Source organism: Tupaia chinensis, unplaced genomic scaffold (assembly GCF_000334495.1).
Source record: "Tupaia chinensis unplaced genomic scaffold, TupChi_1.0 Scaffold000482_1, whole genome shotgun sequence".
In the NCBI taxonomy this organism is placed as follows: domain Eukaryota; kingdom Metazoa; phylum Chordata; class Mammalia; order Scandentia; family Tupaiidae; genus Tupaia; species Tupaia belangeri.
In genome coordinates, this window is record NW_006159994.1 from 268,523 (window position 1) to 291,204 (window position 22,682).

General features: G+C 41.9%; 3 protein-coding genes across 4 annotated transcripts; all 3 read left to right on the forward strand.

Annotated features, from left to right (window-relative positions):
- The first annotated feature begins 593 nt into the window (after window positions 1–593).
- LOC102481304 (olfactory receptor 7G2) lies at window positions 594–1,532 on the forward strand. The gene has a single exon (XM_006156174.1). The coding sequence runs from the start codon at window positions 597–599 to the stop codon at window positions 1,530–1,532; it is 936 nt and encodes a 311-aa protein (XP_006156236.1). The 5' UTR covers window positions 594–596.
- Window positions 1,533–6,001: 4,469 nt separating this feature from the next.
- Window positions 6,002–9,708, forward strand: LOC102481720 (olfactory receptor 7G2). Of its 2 annotated transcripts, XM_014590762.1 has the most exons (2): window positions 6,020–6,930; window positions 9,684–9,708. In XM_014590762.1, exons 1-2 carry the CDS (start codon window positions 6,020–6,022, stop codon window positions 9,706–9,708), a joined length of 936 nt encoding a protein of 311 aa, XP_014446248.1. The 2 variants fall into 2 exon arrangements, with proteins under 2 accessions (XP_006156237.1, XP_014446248.1); XM_006156175.1 differs by lacking the exon at window positions 9,684–9,708 and having other exon boundaries at window positions 6,002–6,955.
- Window positions 9,709–18,013: 8,305 nt separating this feature from the next.
- Window positions 18,014–19,419, forward strand: OR1M1 (olfactory receptor family 1 subfamily M member 1). Its single transcript, XM_006156151.1, has one exon. It carries the CDS (start codon window positions 18,197–18,199, stop codon window positions 19,136–19,138), a length of 942 nt encoding a protein of 313 aa, XP_006156213.1. The 5' UTR covers window positions 18,014–18,196; the 3' UTR covers window positions 19,139–19,419.
- Window positions 19,420–22,682: the final 3,263 nt, after the last annotated feature.

The following is a 22,682-nucleotide window of genomic DNA, read 5'->3' on the forward strand; positions in this document are numbered from 1 at the left end:
TTAACACTTCTGTTTCTCCCTGGGCTCGAACTTTGGGTAGAGGGACTTCCCATGTTCCCACTTTCTCTTTCCATTTTTGTTTAATCATATTGGAAAGTACTTTAGCTCGGGACTGTCCTTCTCTGTCCAACAGATAGGCAGGTACTGCTCCTTGTGGAGTCTTTTCATCATTCTTCTGTTTGGTGTTCCTCTTTTCATGCATCTTGATAGTCTTTTTCATTTGTATTTTCTCAGCATGGCGCTGTTTATGATAGAGCTTAGCCTTCAGACCAGTCATCTTTTTTGCCTTCTTTGAACATTCATGAGCCTCCCGACTTTCCTTCGTCGCCGGGAGCAGCCTCCCGGACGCAAAGAAGTTGTCAACTTTCAGATCGCAGAGACCAACCACCTGGGGTGATTTTAAAGCTGCTGAGTCCAGGACTCAAAACGTAGTTTCCCATGTGGAAGTCCACCACCTGAACCATTATGCCACTTGCCAGCACCCAGGTTTGGCATTTCCAACCAAAACTCCAGGTGGTGCTGGTGGCGCTGCTGGTACAGGAATCATACATTTTATTGTCATGTCTTGTATATTTCATATCAGTTTCATCAACTACATGGAACTGAAAAACCAAACAGATGTCTCGGAATTCCATCTCCTGGGGTTGTCAGAAGATCCGGAACAACAGCCCCTCCTCTTCAGCCTGTTCCTGTCCATTTACCTGGTCACCGTCCTGGGCAACCTGCTCATCATCCTGGCCGTCATCTTGGACTTCCACCTGCACACCCCCATGTACTTCTTCCTCTCCAACCTGTCCTTTACTGACATCTGTATAAGCACAACCACGATCCCAAAGATGCTGGTGAACATCCAAACCCAGACTCAGAGCATCACTTACCCAGGCTGCCTCTGCCAGATTTTCTTTGCCCTGGCTTTTGTTGGTTTAGAAAATTGTCTGCTTGCTGTTATGGCCTATGACCGCTATGTGGCCATCTGTCACCCCCTGAAATACACGGTCATGTTGAACCCGCAGTTCTGTGTTCTGTTGATTCTAATCTCTCTGTTCATTAGCACTGCAGATGCACTGCTCCAAAGTCTGATGGTGTTGAGGCTGTCATTTTGCACAGACCTGGAGATCCCCCACTTCTTCTGTGAACTCGCCCAGGTCTTGAAGCTCTCCTGTTCCGATACCCTCATCAATAACATCCTGATTCATTTTGTGTTTAGCATATTGGGTTGTGTTTCCATGTCTGGAATCATTTTCTCTTACAGTCAAATTCTCTTTTCTCTTTTGAGAATGCCATCAGCTGGCAGAAACTTTAAAGCCTTTTCCACCTGTGGGTCTCATCTCTTGGTTGTGTCCTTATTCTATGGGACAGGTTTTGGGGTGTACATTAGTTCCGCAGTTACTGACTCGCCTAGAAAGATTGCAGTGGCCTCGCTGATGTACACTGTGGTCCCTCAAATGATCAACCCTTTTCTCTACAGCCTGAGAAACAGGGATATGAAGGAAGCATTGAGGAAAATAATTAGTAAGATGACATTTTCTTAATGATCATCATCATGCTTAAACCATGTTTTTAGAATACACCACTGGCCATGTGAGGCTCTCTTGCAAAATTTTTTCATGCATCTTTTTGAAAAAAAAAAAAACTTTCTATGTAGAATTATTCTATTTCTTAGAAGACCTGTTTGGTAATGAAATAAGAGCAGCACTGAATAAAAGGGAAGCTGGCAGGATGAAGGGTTGACATCTGTTTCCTACAAGCAGAAGAAGAGAGTCAGAATCATCTTTATGGGGGTGGAAGTGAGAACAATGGAGGTCTCACAGGACTATCCAGGACCGGAGTCTATATTACATTGAATCACATATAACTTTACAGTGTATTGCATTTCCTTTTCCAGAAGGAATACTATGCATACCAGTCAATACAGAGACATTAAAATTCCCTTTTCATCGTTCAATATAGTCTATCCTTGAGACAAGAGTAGGTAACCGAGAACAAGAAAAATTTTCAGCACCACAATGAGAGGACAGCTCCCTGCCTAGCTGTTTTTCCTCCCTTCGTGTTACCAGAGCATCTGCAGAAATGAATCACCCGCGGCCTTTGCTAGTACTGCAGGTTCATTGATCGCACTCAGAAACTACAGACTTTGAGTCTTTGGGAAGACCTCTGAGAACGTGCTTTATAAATAAGCCCTCTGTGAGAGTCGCATGCACCCTGACGTCTGAGAAGTGTGACATTCCCATTCAAAGCCATATGTCCTTCTTGTTAGTGAAAGCTAAGAGGTTCATTTGCATAGAAGTAAAAAAAAAATGTCATGGTGAAGGGCCAGCTAAATGGCATGGTGGTTAAGGCAGCTGGATCCCACGTGGCCGAGTGCACAGTTTGAGTCCCAGACCTGGCAACTAGAAAAACTACACCGGGTTGGTGTGCCTGTGTGCCAAAATCCCAAGAGGAGAATGGAAAAGAAGGATTTGCAGCAGGGTCATCCCGCTGGGGGATGATTTCTCACTTTCTCTGTCTCTCCAGCAAGCTCATGCACTGTATAGCAAAAATCTCTCAAAATTATTTATTTAATTTTATTTACTATTACTATTATTTTAAATGTGATGTAAGACACGTGCACTCACCAGAGAGAGAAAAGGAAAGTGAGAAAGCAAGCTGCCAGATCTGGCACTTGAACTGTGGTCCACCGTGTGTGACCTTAACCACCACTCCACCTGCTGGCCCCACAAATTATTTTTAATAAGAACATGGGAGAAGGACCAGCAGATAGCGTGATGGTTATATTACTGGACTCCCACATAGTCGACCACAGTTTGAATCCTGGACCCGGTGTCTTAAAATTCATGTCGGGCTGTTTGTGTGCGTGTGTCTAAGATCCTGAGAGGAAACTGGAGGAGAAGGGATGACACTGTGTCCATCACCCTGGGGGGTGATTTCTTGCTCTCTGTCTCTCTGGCAAGTGTACACAGCCTACAGCAAAAATCTCTCTCTAAAAAAAAAGAACATGGGAGAATGTATTTAATCTGGAACATGAAAAGTCTCATTTAATTTTGCTTGTTCAAATAGTACGTTAAGTAGTGTGTAAAACGTATCTGTAGTCTTAGAACTAGAAATTACACATCCACTGCAAAGTTGAGATCAATGCATAGGATATGTTTATTGATTATCTCACTCACGTCTTCCTCTCTCTTTTCAGTGGTAACAAATCTCCGACATTTTATATTTACTATTTACTAATAATACTATTTTCAATAGTATTCAATTATACGGATCCTATGAAAATTCCTAGCAGGGGATGGCCATGCCACAATCCCTTCTCCTCCATTCTCCTCTCGGGATCTTGGGCATGCACGCATATGTGCCTGGCGTGAGTTTTAAACCACCGGGTCTGGGACTTGAACCGAGGTCAACTACGTGGGAGTCCAGTGACATAGCCATTATGCTAACTGCTGGTCCATATATATATATATAGCCACATCACAATCCCTTCTCTTCTGTTTTCCTCCTGAGATTTTGGGCACACACACACACACACACACACACGTACTCGGTGTGATTTCAAGCCTCCAGGTCTGGCACCTGAACTGTGGTCGGCCATGTGGGAGTCCACTCCTTTAGCCACCACACCACTAACTGCCTCATACACAGGATATATATCGTTAGTAGGCTAAGACTACCTTTAAATATACCTCCCCCACCCCCAAAAGGAGCCTAGAATCCAACCACAGAAGGAAGATGGGCTAAGAGGAGCAAGGTACTTGGCAGAGAGGAGAGCCAGAAATGGTGGAGAAGGACAATGGTACTCCCTGGGCCTCGTGGGGTAAGACAATGAAAGCCAAGGTCTCCATCCAATGTCTACTTCTTAATGATCTGTGCTGCTCTGGAACCCCATGGGAGGAAGAGAGTTTGACTAATGAGGAGCTTTGGATATTGAAACCCCATGGACCACAGAGAGTGCATAGAGCCTGCTCGTGACCACTCGCCTCTCAGCCTTCCCCAGCTCATTGGCAGCATGCTTGACCCTCATCTCAGGGACCACCATCATTTCTGCACAGCAGCCAGCTGCTATATTCTGTCCCTGCATTCCCTGAGTACAGAGCTTCCATTTTCCTCCTTCACACGCAGACGAAAACTGAATGACATTCCCTAGGGCTGGCAGCCAGGTAAACTCCAGTCTCCCACTGTATGCTTTGCAAATAGGGACAGGTCTTTGTCTGTGGGTCCATGGGGGCAGCGAGGAAGTGAGGACGTGCAGATGAGTAGGATGTGATCACGGGAGAGGGGTCTGCCAACTTGTCCATCCTCTCCATGTGGTTGCTTGGAATAGTGCACCCTTCCATGGTAGTTGGGGTGTTGGACTCCCACACGACTGACCATGATTCGAGTTCTGGACCTGGCAGCTTGCTTTCTCACTTTCCCCCCTCTCTCTGGTCAAATTAAATAATAATAATAATAATAATAATAATAATAATAATAATAAAGTCAATAAATATTTTAAAAAGAGGGGAAAATGTATCATGCTAGATGGTAGATGTCTTGTTAAGCAAATGACTTTTCTCCTTTAGGTTTTCATTATTTGTGTTCTGTCTAGGTCTAATTTATTTATTTTAGTTGCTAGATGTCTTATCACGAGTTCATGAGAAGCAGACATTAATGTCATTAATGCCCATCGGGTTGTTCTCTTTTCCTGCTTCTCTTCGTAAGGAAGATTCTCAGTGAGAGTTTAGTACATCAGTTCTGTCCTGGAATACGCACTTGTCAAACTACACAAATTCTTCCTTTATCTTTCTATATATTTTTGTTCTATTTTTGGAGAGGTTTTTGCTATAGGATGCGTGCGCTTGCCAGATAGACAGAGAGAGACAGAGAGACAGAAAGCGAGAAATCACCCCCCAGGGGAGATGGCCATGCCGCAATCCCTTCTCCTCCATTCTCCTCTCGGGATCTTGGGCACGCGTGCACATGCGCCCGGCGTGAGTTTAAGCCACTGGGTCCGGGTCTCGAACCATGGTCGACTATGTGGGAGTCCAGTGACATAGCCATTACACTAACTGCTGGTCCCACCAGTGCTTTAACCACTACAGCACCTGTTGGCCCCTCTCATAAGGTTTTATGATGGCTCCCCACTACGCAAATGAGGTGGTCAAAGCTTCTCATACAGTTGAAAACATTTTGTTGTTTACAAAACAAGTACAAGAGCCAGAATTAGACACAGGTGTGCCTGGGTTGAAATCTTCACTGATGCTGTGAGTGTGGTCTAAGATTTATTATGTTGTTATTGTAATTTGGGGGGGTTGGAAATTGTCAAGGAAAAGCCTATATATGTTGGTCCTTATTTTATTCCAGTAAGTTGGCATAATAGGGGGAAAGAATAGGTATTCAGTAAATAAAATTTGGACATGCTGGTCATGTGTGCACATGTGTCCAAAATCCTGAAAGGAAGGAGAGATGGAAAAGAAGGGGTTGCAGAGGGACCATTCCCCAGGGGAGGTGCTTTTGCCCTTTCCCTCTCTCTCTCTCTCTGTCTCTTGTGAGCACGCATACCCTCTGACAAACTAAACATAAAATAACAGTTGTGTAATCAGGTAATACAGGAGAGAAAAGAGAAAGAAAAAAGATTGAGCAAAGGAAAGGGGGGAAGGTAGAAGAAAAGATTGGTACTATTTACTTGACAATATATCAATAAAAGCTTTGTAAAGTAAGTGAGCCAGGGCCAGCAGCTGGCATGGTGGTGAAGGTGCTGAACTTCTACTAGACCATAGCTCGAGTCCTAGACCCAACAGTTCGAAAATCACTCCAGGCAGATGTGCATGTGTGTCCAAAATTCTAGAATGAAAGAGAAAGGATTGTGGCATGGCCATCTCCCATGAAGGGGATGATTTCTCACTTTCCCTCTGTCTCTTTCTGTCTCCCTGGCAAGCACACATGCCCTATGGCAAAAATCTAAAAAATGCATAAATAAAAATAAAATAAGGGATCCTTGTACAGACTTTATCTGTATTTTTTTTCCATCAGGCTCCTCAAAAAGATGGAATCAGAAAACCAAACAAGTGTCCTAGGATTTCTCCTCCTGGGTCTCTCCGAAGATCCAGCCCTGCAACCTGTCCTCTTTGGACTGTTCCTGGTTATATACGTGATCACTGTGTTTGGGAATTTGCTCATCATCCTGGCCATCATCTCTGACTCCCACCTGCACACCCCCATGTACTTCTTCCTCTCCAACCTGTCCTTCATTGACCTCTGTTTCAGCACCACCACAGTCCCCAAGATGCTTCTGAACCTCCAGACACAGAGCAAATCCATTAGTTATGCAGGCTGCCTCACACAGGCCTGCTTTGTCCTGCTTTTTGCTGGTTTGGAAAACTTTCTCCTTGCCGCCATGGCCTATGACCGCTACGTAGCCATCTGCCATCCGCTTAGGTATACCATCATCATGAACCCATGCCTCTGTGGTCTGCTGGTCCTAGTCTCTCTGCTCATTAGCATCGCAGACGCCCTGCTCCACACTCTGATGCTGCTGCGGCTGTCCTTCTGCACAGACCTGGAGATCCCCCACTTCTTCTGTGAACTTGCCCAGGTCATCAAGCTCGCCTGCTCGGATACCCTCATCAATAACATCCTGGTATATTTAGTGACTAGCATACTGGGTGGTGTTCCTCTCCTAGGGATTATTTTCTCTTACATTCAAATTGTTTCCTCTATTCTGAGAATGCCGTCAGCTGGGGGGAAGTATAAAGCTTTTTCCACCTGTGGGTCTCATCTCTCGGTTGTTTCCTTGTTTTATGGGACGGCTTTTGGGGTGTACATTAGTTCTGTAGTGACTGACTCTTCCAGGAAGATTGCAGTGGCCTCGGTGATGTACACGGTGGTCCCTCCAATGATGAACCCCTTCATCTACAGCCTGAGGAACAGAGACATGATGGGAGCCTTGAAGAAGCTCATTGGAAGAACATCTTTTCTGTGATTTGTCATCTGTCTTGGACGGAGGCTTCTATAATATATCAAAGCACAAGAATGCTGGGTGAGCCAAAATGGTGGATGCATCTATCTTCAAATTCTTATGCTACAATGATCAGATATTGTAGTGACTAAGGGAGGTTCAACTTAGGTTTGACAATTGACTGTGGTCTTCTCTACCTTTTTAAAATTATTCTGCTACTGGGTGAAAATACAGATGATGGGACAGATAAAGTCCCCAGAAATTGGGCCAGCAGGTGGTAGGGTAGTTAAGGTGCTGGACTCCCACGTAGCTGACCACATTTGAAGTCCTGGACCTGATGGCTTGCTTTCTTACTTTTCCTCTTTCTCTCTGGTGAGTGCACATGCCCTATAGAGAATTTAAAAATTGTAAATAAAATTGAGTAAATAACTTTTTAAAAAGTACCCAGAGATAGGTAATAGATAGATAGATAGATAGATAGATAGATAGATATAGATATAGATAGACAGACAGACAGAGAAAGTGAGCAATCAACTCCACCCCAGGGTGGGGGGTGGCCACACTGCAATCTCTTCTCCTCTAGTCTCCTCTTAGGATTTTGGATATGCATGTACGCACACAAACCCAGCTTGAGTTTCAAGCCACTAGGTCCAGAACTTGAACCACAGTGTCCACCATGTGGGATCTAGCACCTTAGCCTCCATGCCACCTGCTGGCCCAGTCTTATCTACCTTTCAATGCTAATCGAGGTGAGCCAGACTTTGAAAGATACACACTGTATATCCCCACTCAACACATACCAAATGTCTGGCACTCTGTAGTAGAAATGTGAAGATCTGAAGATACGTGAGAGTAGAGAGGATAAGTATAGACACCAGACACTATAAGAAAGGGGAATTGGTGGTAGAGTGGGTGGTAGAGGGTAGGTAAGAGGGGCAAAGGAAAGAAACATTTAACAGACAAAAGAATGTAAAGTTCTCTGTGGAAAAATAAGTCCTGTAAATTTTGCTTTCTAAAAATAAAAATTAAAAAGAAAATTTTGAACATGTGCGTGACATCTCTGAGTTTAAAACAGGTTCTATCAAAACAGAACAGGAGCAAAGGAAGTTGCTATTGTTACCAGGAGGCGGGGGCAGGTTTTCTGAAGAGAATGTGAGTGACCGCAAGAGAATTGGACAACAATTTCGTTATAGGTAGAGAACTAGCCTCAGCCTGAAACCATGGATAGAACCACATTTATGACATTTTCAGATCATTTCCAACTTAAACCTTGTTTTATACTTTGATGATATCCGCAGCTTTGTCACTGGCATTGTTACAATGGATGATCCTGGCAGACTTCTTGACGGAGGTAATTCCCCAGGAAACAAAACAGTCAGGTACATGTGTGTGTGTGTGTGCCCAAAATCCTGAAAAGAGGGAGAAATGGAGAAGAAGGGATTTCAGTATGACCAACCTCCCTGGGGGTTGGGGCGGCTCTTTCTTCCTCTTCTCTCTCTGTCTCTCTCTCTCATGAACGCACACATCCTCTGGCAAATTTTAAAAGGAGGGGGGCTTAATTTAACACAGTTGAATTATTTATCAGTATTTTCCTTTGTGGTTTGTGCTCAAACCATCTTTTTAATGAAATCCTTACTTAGCTTGAAACTATAGATATTTACCCCTTTTAAAAGATACATAACATTGTCTTCTACATTTATGAATAAATCCACCTGGAACTTCTTTGTGCCTGTGTTGAGATACAGACATCCAATTTTTTTCTTTTTTCTTTTCTTTTTTTTTTTTTACTTTTCTTTTCTTTTTTATTTTGCTATAGAGCATGTGCACTCACAGGGAGGGGAAGAGAGAGAGAGAGAAATCACCCCCAGATGGGGGATGGACCATGCTGCAATCCCTTCTCTTCTATTCTCCTCTTGGGATTTTGGACATGCACACAGGCAAATCCAGAGTGTGTTTCATGCTGCAGGGTTCAGGACTTGAACCATGCAGTCAGCCTGTGGAATCCAGCTTCCTTAACCACCACACTCTCCAAATTTCATTTTTATCTATATAAATAACCAATTTTACTAGCACAATTTTAATAACTATCCACATTGTTTTTCTTGGCTTCTTTATTTCATTTTTATTACTTTTAAAATTCAATTACTCGGGACCAGCAGTTAGCGTAATGGCTATGTCGCTGGACTCCCATGTAGTCGACCGCAGTTCACATCCCGGACCTGGTGGACTAAAACTCATGCTGGGTGCATGTGCGTGTGTGCCCAAGATCCCAAGAGGAGAACGGAGAAGAAGGGATTGTGGCGTGGCCATCCACGCCGTGGGGGGAACTCTCTTTCTGTCTCTCTGTCTCTGTCTGTCTGGCGAGCGCACACGCCCTATAGCAAAAACCTCTCCAAAAAAAAAAAATTAAATTACTAAATATCTTTACAACATAAAAAATGAATTTTCCCCGCATAAATACACTGTATGTTAGTTCAGTTAAGGATATCACCATACACATTTTCATCAACAGATAATTTTCCATTTTTGTGTCCACTGAATATTTTGCTTCTTTTACCCTTGATTCCTCCCTCTCAACCTTCCCCATTTCCCACCCTCCTCCCGCACTGTCTGTAGTATCCACAGTTGCCCTCCACGCTACTGAGATGCTTATTGTTTTACATTTAATCACTACACATCTTTATAGCACACAAAATTAATTTTACCAGCATGAATACATTGTATATGAATCCAGTCGATGGTTTTCTTAATGCCTGAGAGTATATGCGTGCCCATGAGAGAGAAAAAAGAAGAGAGAGACAGAGAGAGAGCATTTCTCCAGCAGGTCTTGGTCATGCAGCAATCCTTTTCCCACCAGTTCTCCATACCAGGAGGACCCCACACACGTGTCTACAGCATGATTTTCAACAGAAGCTGGGACTCAAACCCTGGTCAGCCATGTGGAATCTGTTTCCTTTGCATAGAACTTAACCACTGTACTACAGAACTGGTCCCACTTTATATCTTATCATCATTTTAGGCTATCATATAAGTTACAAAATGGTGTCTACTTTTCCTATGTACTCCTCACTCAGCTTCTCTCAATGACAATATACTCTTAAATAATCATAGTATCTTACCAAAACCAGGAAACAGACACTGGAGTAATACTAAAACTAAACTACAGATCATACGAGGATTTCATGGGAATTCATTTTAAGGAAGCACAGAAAAGACAGATTACACATTCTCACTGGAGCAGATGAAATTGTTAATCTGATCAAAGCCTTATTGCATAAAAAGATCTAATAGCCACACTGGGGATAGGGTTGCTTTATCTCTTCCCAGTCTCAGTGCATGTAGATCCCCATTCATTAAAGAAAGGAAGGAAGGAAGAAAGGAAGGAAGGGAGGGAGGGAGGGAGGGAAGGAGGAAAGAAGGAAGGAAGAAGGGAAGGAAGGAAGGAAGGAAGGAAGAGAAAGAAAGAAGAAAGAAAGAAAAGAAGAAAGAAGAAAGAAGAAAAAGAAAGAAGAAAGAGAAAGAAAGAAAGAAAGAAAGAAAGAAAGAAAGAAAGAAAGAAAGAAAGAAAGAAAGAGAAAGAAAGAGAAAAAGAAGAAAGAAAGAAAGAAAGAAAAAGGAAAAGAAAAAGAGTAGCCTCTGGTGTGGTGGTGAGGACAGCGGACCCCACATGGCCAAATGCTTGGTTCAAGTCTGGACCTGAGCATTGGAGAAACACTGAGTGCAGGTGTGTCTATGCCCAAAATCTCGAAAGGAGGGAGAGATGGAGAAGAAGGATTGCCATGTAGGAAGGAAGTACATTCTCATTTTCCTTCTCTCTCCAGCACATGAGCACTTTAGCAAATGTATTTATTCATTTAATTTTTTAAAAAGAATCATTTTATTTAACTTTATTGATTGATTTTAATTTGACCAGAGACAGACAGAGTGAGAGAGAGAGAAAGTGAGAAAGCAAGCCGCCAGGTCCGGGACTCAAACTGTGGTCACCCATGTGGGACTTCAGCACCCTTAACCACCATGCAACCTGCTGACCCCCCTTAGTTATTATTTTATTTTTAAGAAAAAGAGGGACCAGCAGATGGTGTGGTGGATAAGACACTACTACATCCCACATGACCAACTTCATTTGAGTCCCAGACCTGGTGGCTTGAAAAACATGGGCACCTGTGTGTGACTGCCCAGAATCAGAGAATGGAGGAGAAGGGATTATGACATGCCAACTCCCTGTGTGTGTGTGTGTGGGGGGGGGTTGGTCTCACTTTTGCTGTCTCTGTGTCTCTCTCTGTTTCTCTCAGGTGAGTGCATGCACCTTATGCCAAAAAATAAAAATCTAAAGAAAAAAAAAAACACATAAAAAGGAAAAGAAATCACTCTGAAATACTGTCTATAGTGCTAATTCAAAGAGGTTCCATCTATTCTTTTTGCCCACTTCAATGACACAGTGGCTCTCAACCATGCCTGTGCTTTAGAATATCCTCCAGTGCATGTGAAAATCGCAGTGTGTGGGACCAGCAGTTAGCGTAATGGCTATGTCGCTGGACTCCCACGTAGTCGACCACGGTTCGCGTCCTGGACCCGGTGGCTTAAAACTCACGCTGGGCGCCTGTGCGTGCGTGCCCAAGATCCCGAGAGGAGAATGGAGGAGAAGGGATTGCAGCGTGACCATCCTCCTTGGGGGGTGATTTCTCTCTTTCTATCTCTCTGTCTCTCTGTCTGGCGAGCGCATACGCCCTATAGCAAAAACCTCTCCAAAAAAAGAAAAAAAAAAAATCGCAGTGTGTGAGCACCACACCAGACTGACTAAATAAAAACCTCTGGTAGTCAGATCCAGGAAATTTTCTTTAGATTCCCTAATGATTCCATTCCCATCTGCAGCCAACAATTAGAATTGCTGTTACTATAGACTGTGGAAAGGAAGGAAAACGGAGACTCAAGTTGTGATTTGAAAGGACCCATGAGCTGCCCAAGGAGATAGATTTCCCACTGAGATGCAAACAGTCTCACAGCTGAAGGGATCAATTCTCCACTGTTTTGATGAACTCCCTTCAGTTTCAAAGAAAAAAAGAATGAAGAAAAGAAAGGAACAACCACAGGGCATCTGGGAGTCAATGTTGTGTGGCACCAATTGTAAGGGAAAAATTAAACGTTCATGTTATTTAAAAAACACATCATTCCTGGGACCATCAGGTGGTGTAATGGTTATGTCGCCGGGTTACCATGTAGCCAACCATGATTTGACTCCCAGACTCAGTGACTTAAAATTCCCACTGGGTGCGTGTGGGTGCGTGTGCGTGCGTGTGCATGCCCAAAATTCTGAAAGGAGAGTGGAGAAAAGATTGAGGCATGGCCATCCTCCCCGGAGATGATTTCTTGCTTTCTATCTCGGTCTCTCCAACAAATGCATGCACTCTATAGCAAAAATCTCTCTTAAAAAGAAAAAAATCATTTAAAAAAAATCTTAACTATTCTAACTGGAGTTAAGTGGTGCCTCATAGTGGTTTTTTTTTTATTATTATTTTTAAAAAGAATTATTTATTTAATTTTATTCCTTCATTCATCTCTTTTTTTTTCTTTCTTTAAATTTATTTACGTTAATTCACTATACATCATTACAGCATACAAAATGAATTTTCCATCCAGAATACACTGTACATTGGCTCAATCAAGCACATCAACATTCGTGTTATTAATAAATAATTCTCCATTTCTTATGTCCTGTATATTTTGCTTTTTTTTTTTTTTTTCCATCCTTGATTTCCTATCCCTCACCCTCTGCCCTGTCCAGCACTCCTCCCACATTGTCTCTGGTATCCATGGTTGCTTTCTACGCCTTTCCTCCCCATTTAATTGATTTGCTAATGAACTAAATTTGTCTAAGTATTTTTAAGAGCAAGCGCAGCTGATATATACATATACATGAACCCAAGTCTGACTTTATAGTATGTTCATTCTATTCACTGAGGCTTATGCCTAAAGTCAGACCTGGAATAAGTTTTATGAGGACAGTGGCTCTATAGCTTACTGCAGTCACCAAATATGCATTTTTAAAAAATGTTGATAAGAACAGTTTTAGTAGTTTTTTTTTCCTCATGAAACTTTTTTTTTAAATTAATTTACATTCATTCTCTGAGCATCGTCACAACATACTAACTGTGGCTTCCCATCTAGAATAAACTGCATAGTGGCTTAATCATGCATGTTATCATCAATAATATTCCATTTCTACTTTCATATATATGTATATATATATATTTTTAACCCCATGTTTGACCCTCTGCCCTTTCCCATGCTCTTATTACACTATCTCTGCTGTCTACAGTTGTCTTCAATTCCTTTTCCCCCAACATTTTGTTGATCACACACTATCATAAGTAATCTAACTACTTTCAATAGCAAGTTCAGCTGGTAATTTCAAGAAAAGCAGTTTTGAAATGGTAAGGATATTTCCTTGAAACTTAAAGCCTAGAAACAGATTAGTATTCTGTTCAAATAGTAGGTACATGAATCTATTGACAGCTCAAGACAGGACAAAAAGAATTCTGGGATATGATATTCAGCTCCAGACTTGTCCCTACAATTAAGTTGCCCATTGTCTTAGTTTTTGAACTCTTATTTCTGTGTGTCTGCATTTAATTTTGCTGGGTTTTGATTTGTATTTCGCTTATGTTAAAAAATGTTGAGCATATTTTCATATGCTTTATGGTTGTTCATATGTCTTTCTTGGAGAATTGTCTGTTCAGTTTATTTACCCACTTTTTAATTGGATTGATATTTTTTTTGTTCTGCTCTTTATTTTTTTCCTGTGAGTGAATTAGCTGCTTGAGCACTCTATATCTCCTGGTTATCAGCCCCTTATCTGAAAGATAGTTTGCAGGTATAGTCTCCCATTCTCGGAGTTGCTTTTTCATTCTATTTACTGTTTCTTTTACTGTGCAGAAGCTTTTTAGCCTGATGTAGTTCTGCTTGTCTACTTTTCAGTATTACTGTCTGTTCTTTGGGGCTTTTATTTACTTCAATGCTTGTAAGATTTTCCCCCATGAACACAAAAACAGAAAGTTATCTATTAATGATAATGTATATGGTAATATCTTTGTTATAGCAACAAGAGCTGACTAATACAGATACAGAGATCTCAATTTTGAAAATCTGTTAGCCAGGACTAGAATGTATGTAATACACACACAACACACACACACACACACACACACACACACACAAAGATCCTGTTGTAATTTTGGGCATGCATACACATGTATCTTGAGTGTTTTTCAAGTTGCTAGGATTTAGACTGTACAGTTGGCTATTTGAGAACTGATTCCTTTTAATTTTTAGAATTATTTTATTTTACTTTATTTATCCATTTATTTATTTATTTATTTATTTTAAATTCTACCAGAGAGGGACAGAGTGAGAGAGAAAGAGGGAAAGTGAGAAAGCAAGCCATCAGGTCCAGAACTCAAGCCATGGTCACCAGGTGAGAGTACAGCGTCCTTAACCACCATGCCACCTGCTGGCCCTGGAAACTGACTTCCTTAACCAGATTATGGGGCCAGCTCCATATATATGTATGTAAAAGCATGTATATAAGATATGTATATAAAAATAGCTTTAAAAGATTTTGAATATTCACAGCAAAAAGTAATGATACATGTTTTAAAATGGTAGATATATATGTTGGCTGATTGATCATCACACATTGTATTCATATATTTAAAAATCACACTTTATCTCATAAGTGTATGCCTATTACATATCAGTTTTCTTAATTATTTTATTTAATTTTATTTATTCATCATTTATTTTAATTTGATGAGAGAGAAAGAGAGAGAAAGTGAGAAAAAGTGAGAAAGTAACCCACCAGGTCCAGAACTTGAACCATGGTCGGTCATGTGATAGTGTCCAGCACCTTAACCACCACACCACCTGCTGGTGCCCTATATGTCAATTTTTAAAAAATGCAATTTTCTGGGGCTGGCAGTTGGTGTGCTGGTTAAAGGCGCTGGGTTCCCAAATGGTTGGCCGCAGTTCAAGTCCCAGACCTGGCAACTTGCTTTCTCGCTTTCCCTTTCTCTCTCTCTGTCCTCATTTGGTCAAATAAAAAAAAAATAATAAAAACAAATTGAAGCAAATAAATACATCATTCTTTTTTAAAAATGCAATTTTCTGATATAAAAACTCCTGGGCCTTTGAAATGCAGAGTTTAGGGAACAAGAAGAGCTTTTATTCCCCAGAGGAGAGGGTGCAGAGAAAGTTGGGAAACATGCAATTTATTCCTATTGCCTCATAAAGACCTAAGTCCATACTGGATTCTTATTCCCATATCCTAACCCCCATAGGAAACTCACTATTCAGGGAACAGAAGTGAAATTCAACAATTTGACTAACAAGGAAGCTTGGGAATTGATTTCTTATGGACCCAGAAATTGTAAATATTCCCCCAGCTCCTATAATTTATCCCCCACCCTGGCTTTTCTTCTTTGGGCCAGGAGGATAGCTACATGTGTATCTACCAGGCATCCTTCTGGCCCCAAGCTCTAACTTCAACACCTAGTACTTTCCTGGAAGCAGAGCCCATGACAAAGGAGGAAACTGAGGTACTTTAACTCAAGCCTGAGGAATGGTGGCAAGAAGAAGAAAGATAGCCCAGTAAGTGACTTGAGAGAGAGAGAGAGAACGAATGTTTGCAGACTTGGTGGGTGGCATGTTCTATGAATTCAGAGACACTGAAAGAGTTTGGCCAAGTCAAAACCAAGTTCTCAGCCCAAAATCTAATGACCACCCTTATCCAGTTAGCTCAGACTAGTCCATCTACGATGCTACAAGACTTTGTCCAAAACCCATAATTCCTCTTAACAACTGACCCTTCTCTTGTAAGCCCACTGGAGCATCTGAAAGAAAAGGTATTCTCATAACATGTTATTGTTTTGTTTGCTTTTTCGTTTGACAGATGTGTTGGTATTTTAGTAAAGACATGCATCTCAGTCATTTTTCTCTCCTATCTTGACCTTGGGTTAATATTTCATTTGGGTCAAGAAAAGAATGTGTTGGAAAGGAATGTTATTTTAACACATGATAAAAATGGACAAAAAGAGAGTTTGCCTGCATAAAAGTTAAAGTTAAATTGATTGGTATATTTAACTCATGCAAGAACTAGTAGTTCTATATACATTTCCATTGTTTTGCTCGGGGCTTCGTCTCAACTTGAATGCAAGTGAACAGTGTTAAGAATATACACAGATCGCTTCTCTGGAATTGTTACCTAGTTGAAAAGCTCAGTGAGTAGTTACCACCAATGTAATAACCTGAAGCTGCCTCCAAATGTCTTTATCTATTTATTTTTCTTTTGTCTTTATTTTTCTTTTTTCCATTATGCTAACTGCTGGTCCCTATATTATTTTTTTTTTAAAAAGAGCTAAGTTTCTATATTCACTGATAGCAATGCCATACCTAGTTTATGATGACTTGAAACAAAACAAATACCCATAAGGAAAAAAGCTGTATTTTATCTCGATTTATTTTCTGTCAATAGTCCAGTAACATTTTCCTCCCGATATAATGTTTCCTCTCCCAGGCTGTTTCTGGGAGCCAGACAGTTTAGGTAATGAAAGTGTTGATAGAAAGTGGAAGAATATGGAAGATTTACTGCTGAGTGAAGCAAGCCAGGCTATGAAGGAGAGACACTGTATGTCCCCACTTGATATATACCGAGTGTCCACACTCTATAACTGAAGCTGACGGGCTAAAGGATGTACAAACACAAGAGGTGGATGTGAATGCCAGATGTGGTGTGTGTGGAGGAGTGGGGCCTGGGGAAGAACATTTGGAGGAGGGATGCAAAGACAGCATTGTTGAGACAGGGAGGTAGTATTGTTATATTTTGATCAACTGGACCGGGGAGAAATGTTCACTTATTGAAATGATCACCTTGTAAGCTAAATAATGTGATTGAATGTATTAAAAAAATGTAAAAATTTTTTTAAAAAAGTAGCTAACTGCTCATTATTTAAATAGACAAGAACTTCCGTTTCCCACTTAATGTGCGAAGAGTTGTGTCTAAAAAAATACGCCACTTTTAAAAAGGTCCCATTTCTGATTTGTTATGTGTATCCTTTGGAAACTAATCACATGAAACTGCACAACTAGTAACGTCTTGAAATCTGTATATAAAACATAAATTACCTCAAATTTCAAACTCTCATTTATTAGTATATCACTCAAAGAGAAAATGAGAAGAAAAAATAAAGCTCCAAAGAGTCTTATGCCATTCTTTTCTAGAAAATTTTTTTAATTTAATTTTACTCATAATTATTATTATTATTATGATTTGATTTGATTTGACCAGAGAGGGAGGGAAAGCAACTCACCAGGTCTGGGACTCAAACTGTGGTCAGTCATATGGGAGTCTAGCACCTTAACCACCATGCCTCCTGCCAGCCCAGTCTTATACCATTCTTTAAGATAGAAAACTGGGGGTCAGCAGGGGCATGGTGGTTAAGGCACTGAATTCCCATAAGCTTTACCACAGTTCCAGTCTCAGACCTGGCAGCTTGCTTTCTCACTTTCTCTCTTTCTCTCTCTCTCTTTCTCTGTCTCTCTGGTGAGGGCACAGGTCTTAGAGCAAATTTTAAAAATAAAAAGGGGCCGGCAGGTGGCATGATAGTTAGGGCACTGGACTCCCACATGGACAACCACGGTTTGAGTCCTAGACCTGATGGCTTGTTTTCTCACTTTTCCTCTCTGTGTCTCTTGCTTGTCAAATTAAAAATAATAATAATAAATAGACTTGAATCAGCCATTCTAAAACTAAAAAGAAAGATGAAAGAAAAGTCTCTGATGAGAACAATCTGACCAAGTGCTGAGTCATGAGAAATAGATAAAAAAAAAAAGGAAAACAGGAATCAGGGGACCAGCAGTTAGCACAATGGCTACGTCACTCGACTCCCATCATGGTTCAAGTCCCAGACCCGGTGGCTTAAACTCACACACGTGTGCGTGCATACCCAAGATCCTGAGAGGAGAATGGAGGAGAAGGGATTGTGGCATGGCCATCCCCCCAGGGGCTGATGTCTCACTTTCTGTCTCTCTGTCTGTCAAGACTTCTGCCCTCACTAAACATGTGAGTTGCCATAAACACTTCATCAACAGCTTAAGGGGCAACGCAAGTACAAGCTGGTGTCATAATAAGCCAAACAGTGATGGCCCTAGGAGGTGATCTCATTTAACGGTCCAACATCCTCTCCTTTAAATACTTCCAGAGAACTCATACCCATGGACCCAAGAAACCAAACAAGTGCATCTGAATTCATCCTCCTGGGACTTTCAGAAAATCCAGACCAGGAAACGCTCCTGTACTCTCTGTTCCTCTGTATGTACGTGGTCACAGTTGTGGGGAATTTGCTGATCATTCTGGTCATCAGTTCAGACTCGCACCTCCACACTCCTATGTACTTCCTCCTGGCCAATCTCTCCTTGGTTGATTTCTGTCTGGCCACCAACACTGTCCCCAAGATGCTGGTCAATATCCAAACCAGAAGCAAGTCCATCTCGTATGCTTGTTGCCTGACCCAGATGTACTTCTTCCATTTCTTTGGCATCATGGACAGCGTCTTAATAGCTGTGATGGCATACGACAGGTTCGTGGCCATTTGTCACCCATTACACTACACCACCATCATGAGTCCACGGCTCTGTGGCCTGCTGGTCGGTGGCCCCTGGCTGTTCTCCTGTCTCATCTCCCTCACCCACATTCTCCTGATGGACCGCCTGGTTTTCTGTGGCAACAATGAGTTGCCGCACTACTTCTGTGACCTCACTCCACTTCTCCGACTGTCTTGCACTGACACATTTGTGAACAGGGTCTTTGTCCTCATTGTGGCAGGCATGGTGATAGCCACGCCCTTCATCTGCATCCTGGCCTCCTATGCTCGCATCATCGTGGCCATTATAAAGGTCCCTTCTGCAGGTGGCAGGAAGAAAGCCTTTTCCACCTGCAGCTCCCACCTCTCCGTGGTGGCCCTCTTCTATGGGACCACCATTGGGGTCTATCTCTGCCCCTCGTCTGTCCGTACGGCCGTGAAAGAGAAAGCGTCTGCTGTCATGTACACGGCGGTCACCCCCATGCTGAACCCCTTTATCTACAGCCTGAGGAACAGAGACCTCAAGGGTGCCTTGAAGAAGCTGGTCAACAGAAAGGTCACTTCCTCTTCCTGAACTTCCAGGAGTAGAATCTAAACATCTGGGGTCTCAGGCTAAGTTTGGAGTGTGTGGGTTGGAATATCGGTCACTCTAAATTTGGAATTGCTGAAGTTTAAAAAGAAACTCTCAAGACGGTCTATAGCTATTTCTCCAGGTGCTAGACCCAATAAGGACCCTTCTGAGGGTGGCTTCCCCTGTCGAGCACTGAAAGATTGGACTTTTCCTGGTTCAGAATCCATTTGGCATGGAACAATTTTTTTTTTTTTTAAAAAGGTTTTTGCCATAGGGGGTGCGTGCTTCCTGGAAAGAAACGAGAGAGAGACGGTGAGTAGAAAAGTAAGAAATTACCCCCTGGGGGTTTGGCCAGTCTCCTCCTGGGATTTTGGGGACACACGCACACACATTCAGAGTGGTCACCAAGCTGCCAGGTCCAGGACTCAAACCATGGTTGGCCATGTGGAGTCCAGTGCCAGAACCATTATGCCACCTGCTGGCTCCAGCATGGAACAAATATTGATTAAACTTTTCTTCTGGGCTTGATGTTAGCTGCTGAACATAGAGTGGTGGGAGGAGAGAGAATTCCTACAGTTTGGAGTTTATAGTTGAGTTGGAAGAAGACATTGAACATGTAATTACATAGAATGGAATGTGGACCATGGAGGGAAGGATCAGATATTACAAGGTCACCCAACAGAGTCTGGAGGGACTAGGGTAGGCTTCTTGGAAGAGAAAATTCTGAAGCCAAAGGCTAAGATAGTATTATCTGGGGCCAGCAGGTGGTGTGGTGGTTGAGGGGCTGGACTCCCACATGGCTGACTGCAGTTTTGAGTCCCGGCCCTGGCGTCTTGCTTTCTCACTTTTCCTCTCTTTCTCTCTCTCTCTCTCTGTCTCTATCCAGTGAGTTTACATGCTCTATAGCAAATTATGATAAATACATAAAATTAAATAAATAATCCTTTCCCCCAAAAAAGAGAGAGTATTATCCCTGAGTGAACAAGGAGATGGAGTATCTTAGAAAAACAAAACAAAACAAAACAAAACAGCATGGAGAAATTTTAAAAGTTTGTGGGATTTGGGTGCAAAACATTTTTGAAATGCATAGTCTTTTCATAAATACACATTCTCCACGAACTTTTTGAAGATTCCTTGTGTAAGAAAAGGTTAAAGAGAAAGAGAGGAAAAAAAAAATCTTAAAGTCAAGTTTTGGTGAAGAACTTGGGATATGAGAAATCAAGGGATTTTAGAATCAATCTAGATTGATCTTTCTTCTGAAAACAGGCAGTTTACTGTACCTGCAGGGACCCAAGTCAGGGAACATGTGGATGGGATACGTGTCCTCTTGTCATTGTCCCACCCAGTTTTTTCTAGAGTCTGAGGGGTGTGCTAGGAAAAGTTATGGGAAACACAAGAAAAAAGGATGGAACCAGCAGGTGGTGTGGTGGTTGGGGTGCTGGACTCCCACATGGCCAACCATGGTTCAAATCCCAGACCTGAAGGCTTGTTTTCTCACTTCCCTTTCTCACTCTCTCTGGTCCAATTTAATAATAGTAATAGTAATAATAATAATAATAATAATAATAATAATAATAGGGGCTGGCAGGTGACATGGTGGTTAAGGGCACTGGACACCCATATGTCCAACTATGGTTCAAATCCTGGACTTGGTGGCTTGCTTTCTCACTTTCCCTCTCTCTCTCTCTCACTCTTGTTTTCTCTCGCTCTTTTTCTTTTTTTAAAGAATTATTTTATTTAACTTTATTTATTCATTTTAATTTGTCCAGAAAGGGAGAGCGAGACAGAGAAAAAACAAGCCGCCAGGTCCAGGAAGTGAACCATGGTCAGCCACATAGGAGTCCAGTGCCCCTACCCACCATGCCACCTGCTGACCCCTAATAAATAATTTTTAAAGAGAGGAAAAAGACCTTGCACTGAGAGAATAAGGATTCGCTCCTGATCAGGGTGTACCTTCTAAGCCAACAAGAAGTATCAATTAATTGAGTCAGAAATCTCTAAACCAAAAGTCGAGGCATGTCTCAATCATCGTACAGACGCCTATGGAATGTGTATAAAAATTAATAATAACACTGCTTATAACAGAAATGACATCTATTCCTTGCATGTCTTGTTTTTGTGCCATCTTACGATATTTCTTCACATTGTCTCATTCCACCATTCTAAAGTCCCTAAGATATATACAAACTACATTTCTGTCTACTCCGGCATAATCTTTCTGCCTATCTGGAAATTTACAACTAAGGTAGAATGAGCAATAACTTTGGAGGAGCCAGAAATTTTCAAATGGTGCTAAGCAGCTGACATTATCTTAAGGAGAATGAATTTTTTTAAAAAAGGAATTATTTTATTTTAACCTTATTTATTATTATTATTTTCCAGTTTGTTCAGAGAGAGACAGAGAAAGAGAGAGAGAGGGAAAGTGAGAAAGCAAGCCACTAGGTCCGGGACCCCAGCTGTGGTCGGCCATGTTGGAGTACAATGCCTTTAACCACCACTCCACCTGCTGGCCCCCCAGAATGACTTTTTGGACAACCATACATTTAGTGTATGTCTGTTATTATTATTATTTTTTAGGTTTTTGCCATAGGGCATGTGCATCTCCACATGCGAGTGAGATGCACCCCCAAAGGGGATGGCCACACTGCAATCTCTCCTCCTCCAGTCTCCTCTCGGGATTTTGGTCATGCATGCACATGCGCCCGGCGTGTTTTAAGCCACTGGGTTGCAGACTCACACTGTGGTGGACCACGTGGGAGTCCAGCGTCTTAACCATCATGTCACCTGCTGCCCCTATATTTGTTACTTTTATTCTAAGAGAATTCTATTAGGGTTTCTCAGGTGAACATACAGACCTCAGACCTGTTTTTGCTGTAGACCTTACTTTGTAAGTCAGGACATGAGTTGGAAGTTCAAAAAAAGTCTACTTCCTGCTGTTTATTCTGGTGAATAAAACACAGATGTAAGAATATTGGAGTTTGGAGGGATCAGCAAGTGGCGTGGTAGTGAAGGTGCTGGACACTCCCACATGGCTGACCATGGTTTGAGTCCCAGATGTGGTGGCTTGCTTTCTCACTTTCCCTCTCTCTCTGTCTCTCTCTCTCTCTGGTCAAATGAAAATAAATGAATGAATGAATATAATTAAATAAAATAATTCTTTCAAAAAGAAAAAAGAATATTGAAGTTTGAGGCCAGCAGGTGGCATGGCGGTTAAGGCACTGGATCCCACATGGCTGACTGCATGTGCGATTCAAGTCCTGGATCCAGTGACTCAAAAAACATGCCAGGTGCATGTGTGTGCATACCCACAAATCCTGAGAGGAGAATGGAGGAGAGGGTACTGTGGTGTGGCCATCCCCCTTGGAGGGCGGTGATTTCTCCATTTCACTCTGTGTTTCTCTCAGTGAGGGCATGCACTCTATGGCAAAAAAGAAAGTTAAAAAAAAAAAAAGAATAAATAAATAAAAATTGGAGTTTGTCATGGTGTGTCCATGAACCCCGTCAGGGCCTCTTTGGAGTAACCCAAACTCACGTGATTGTTAAACCA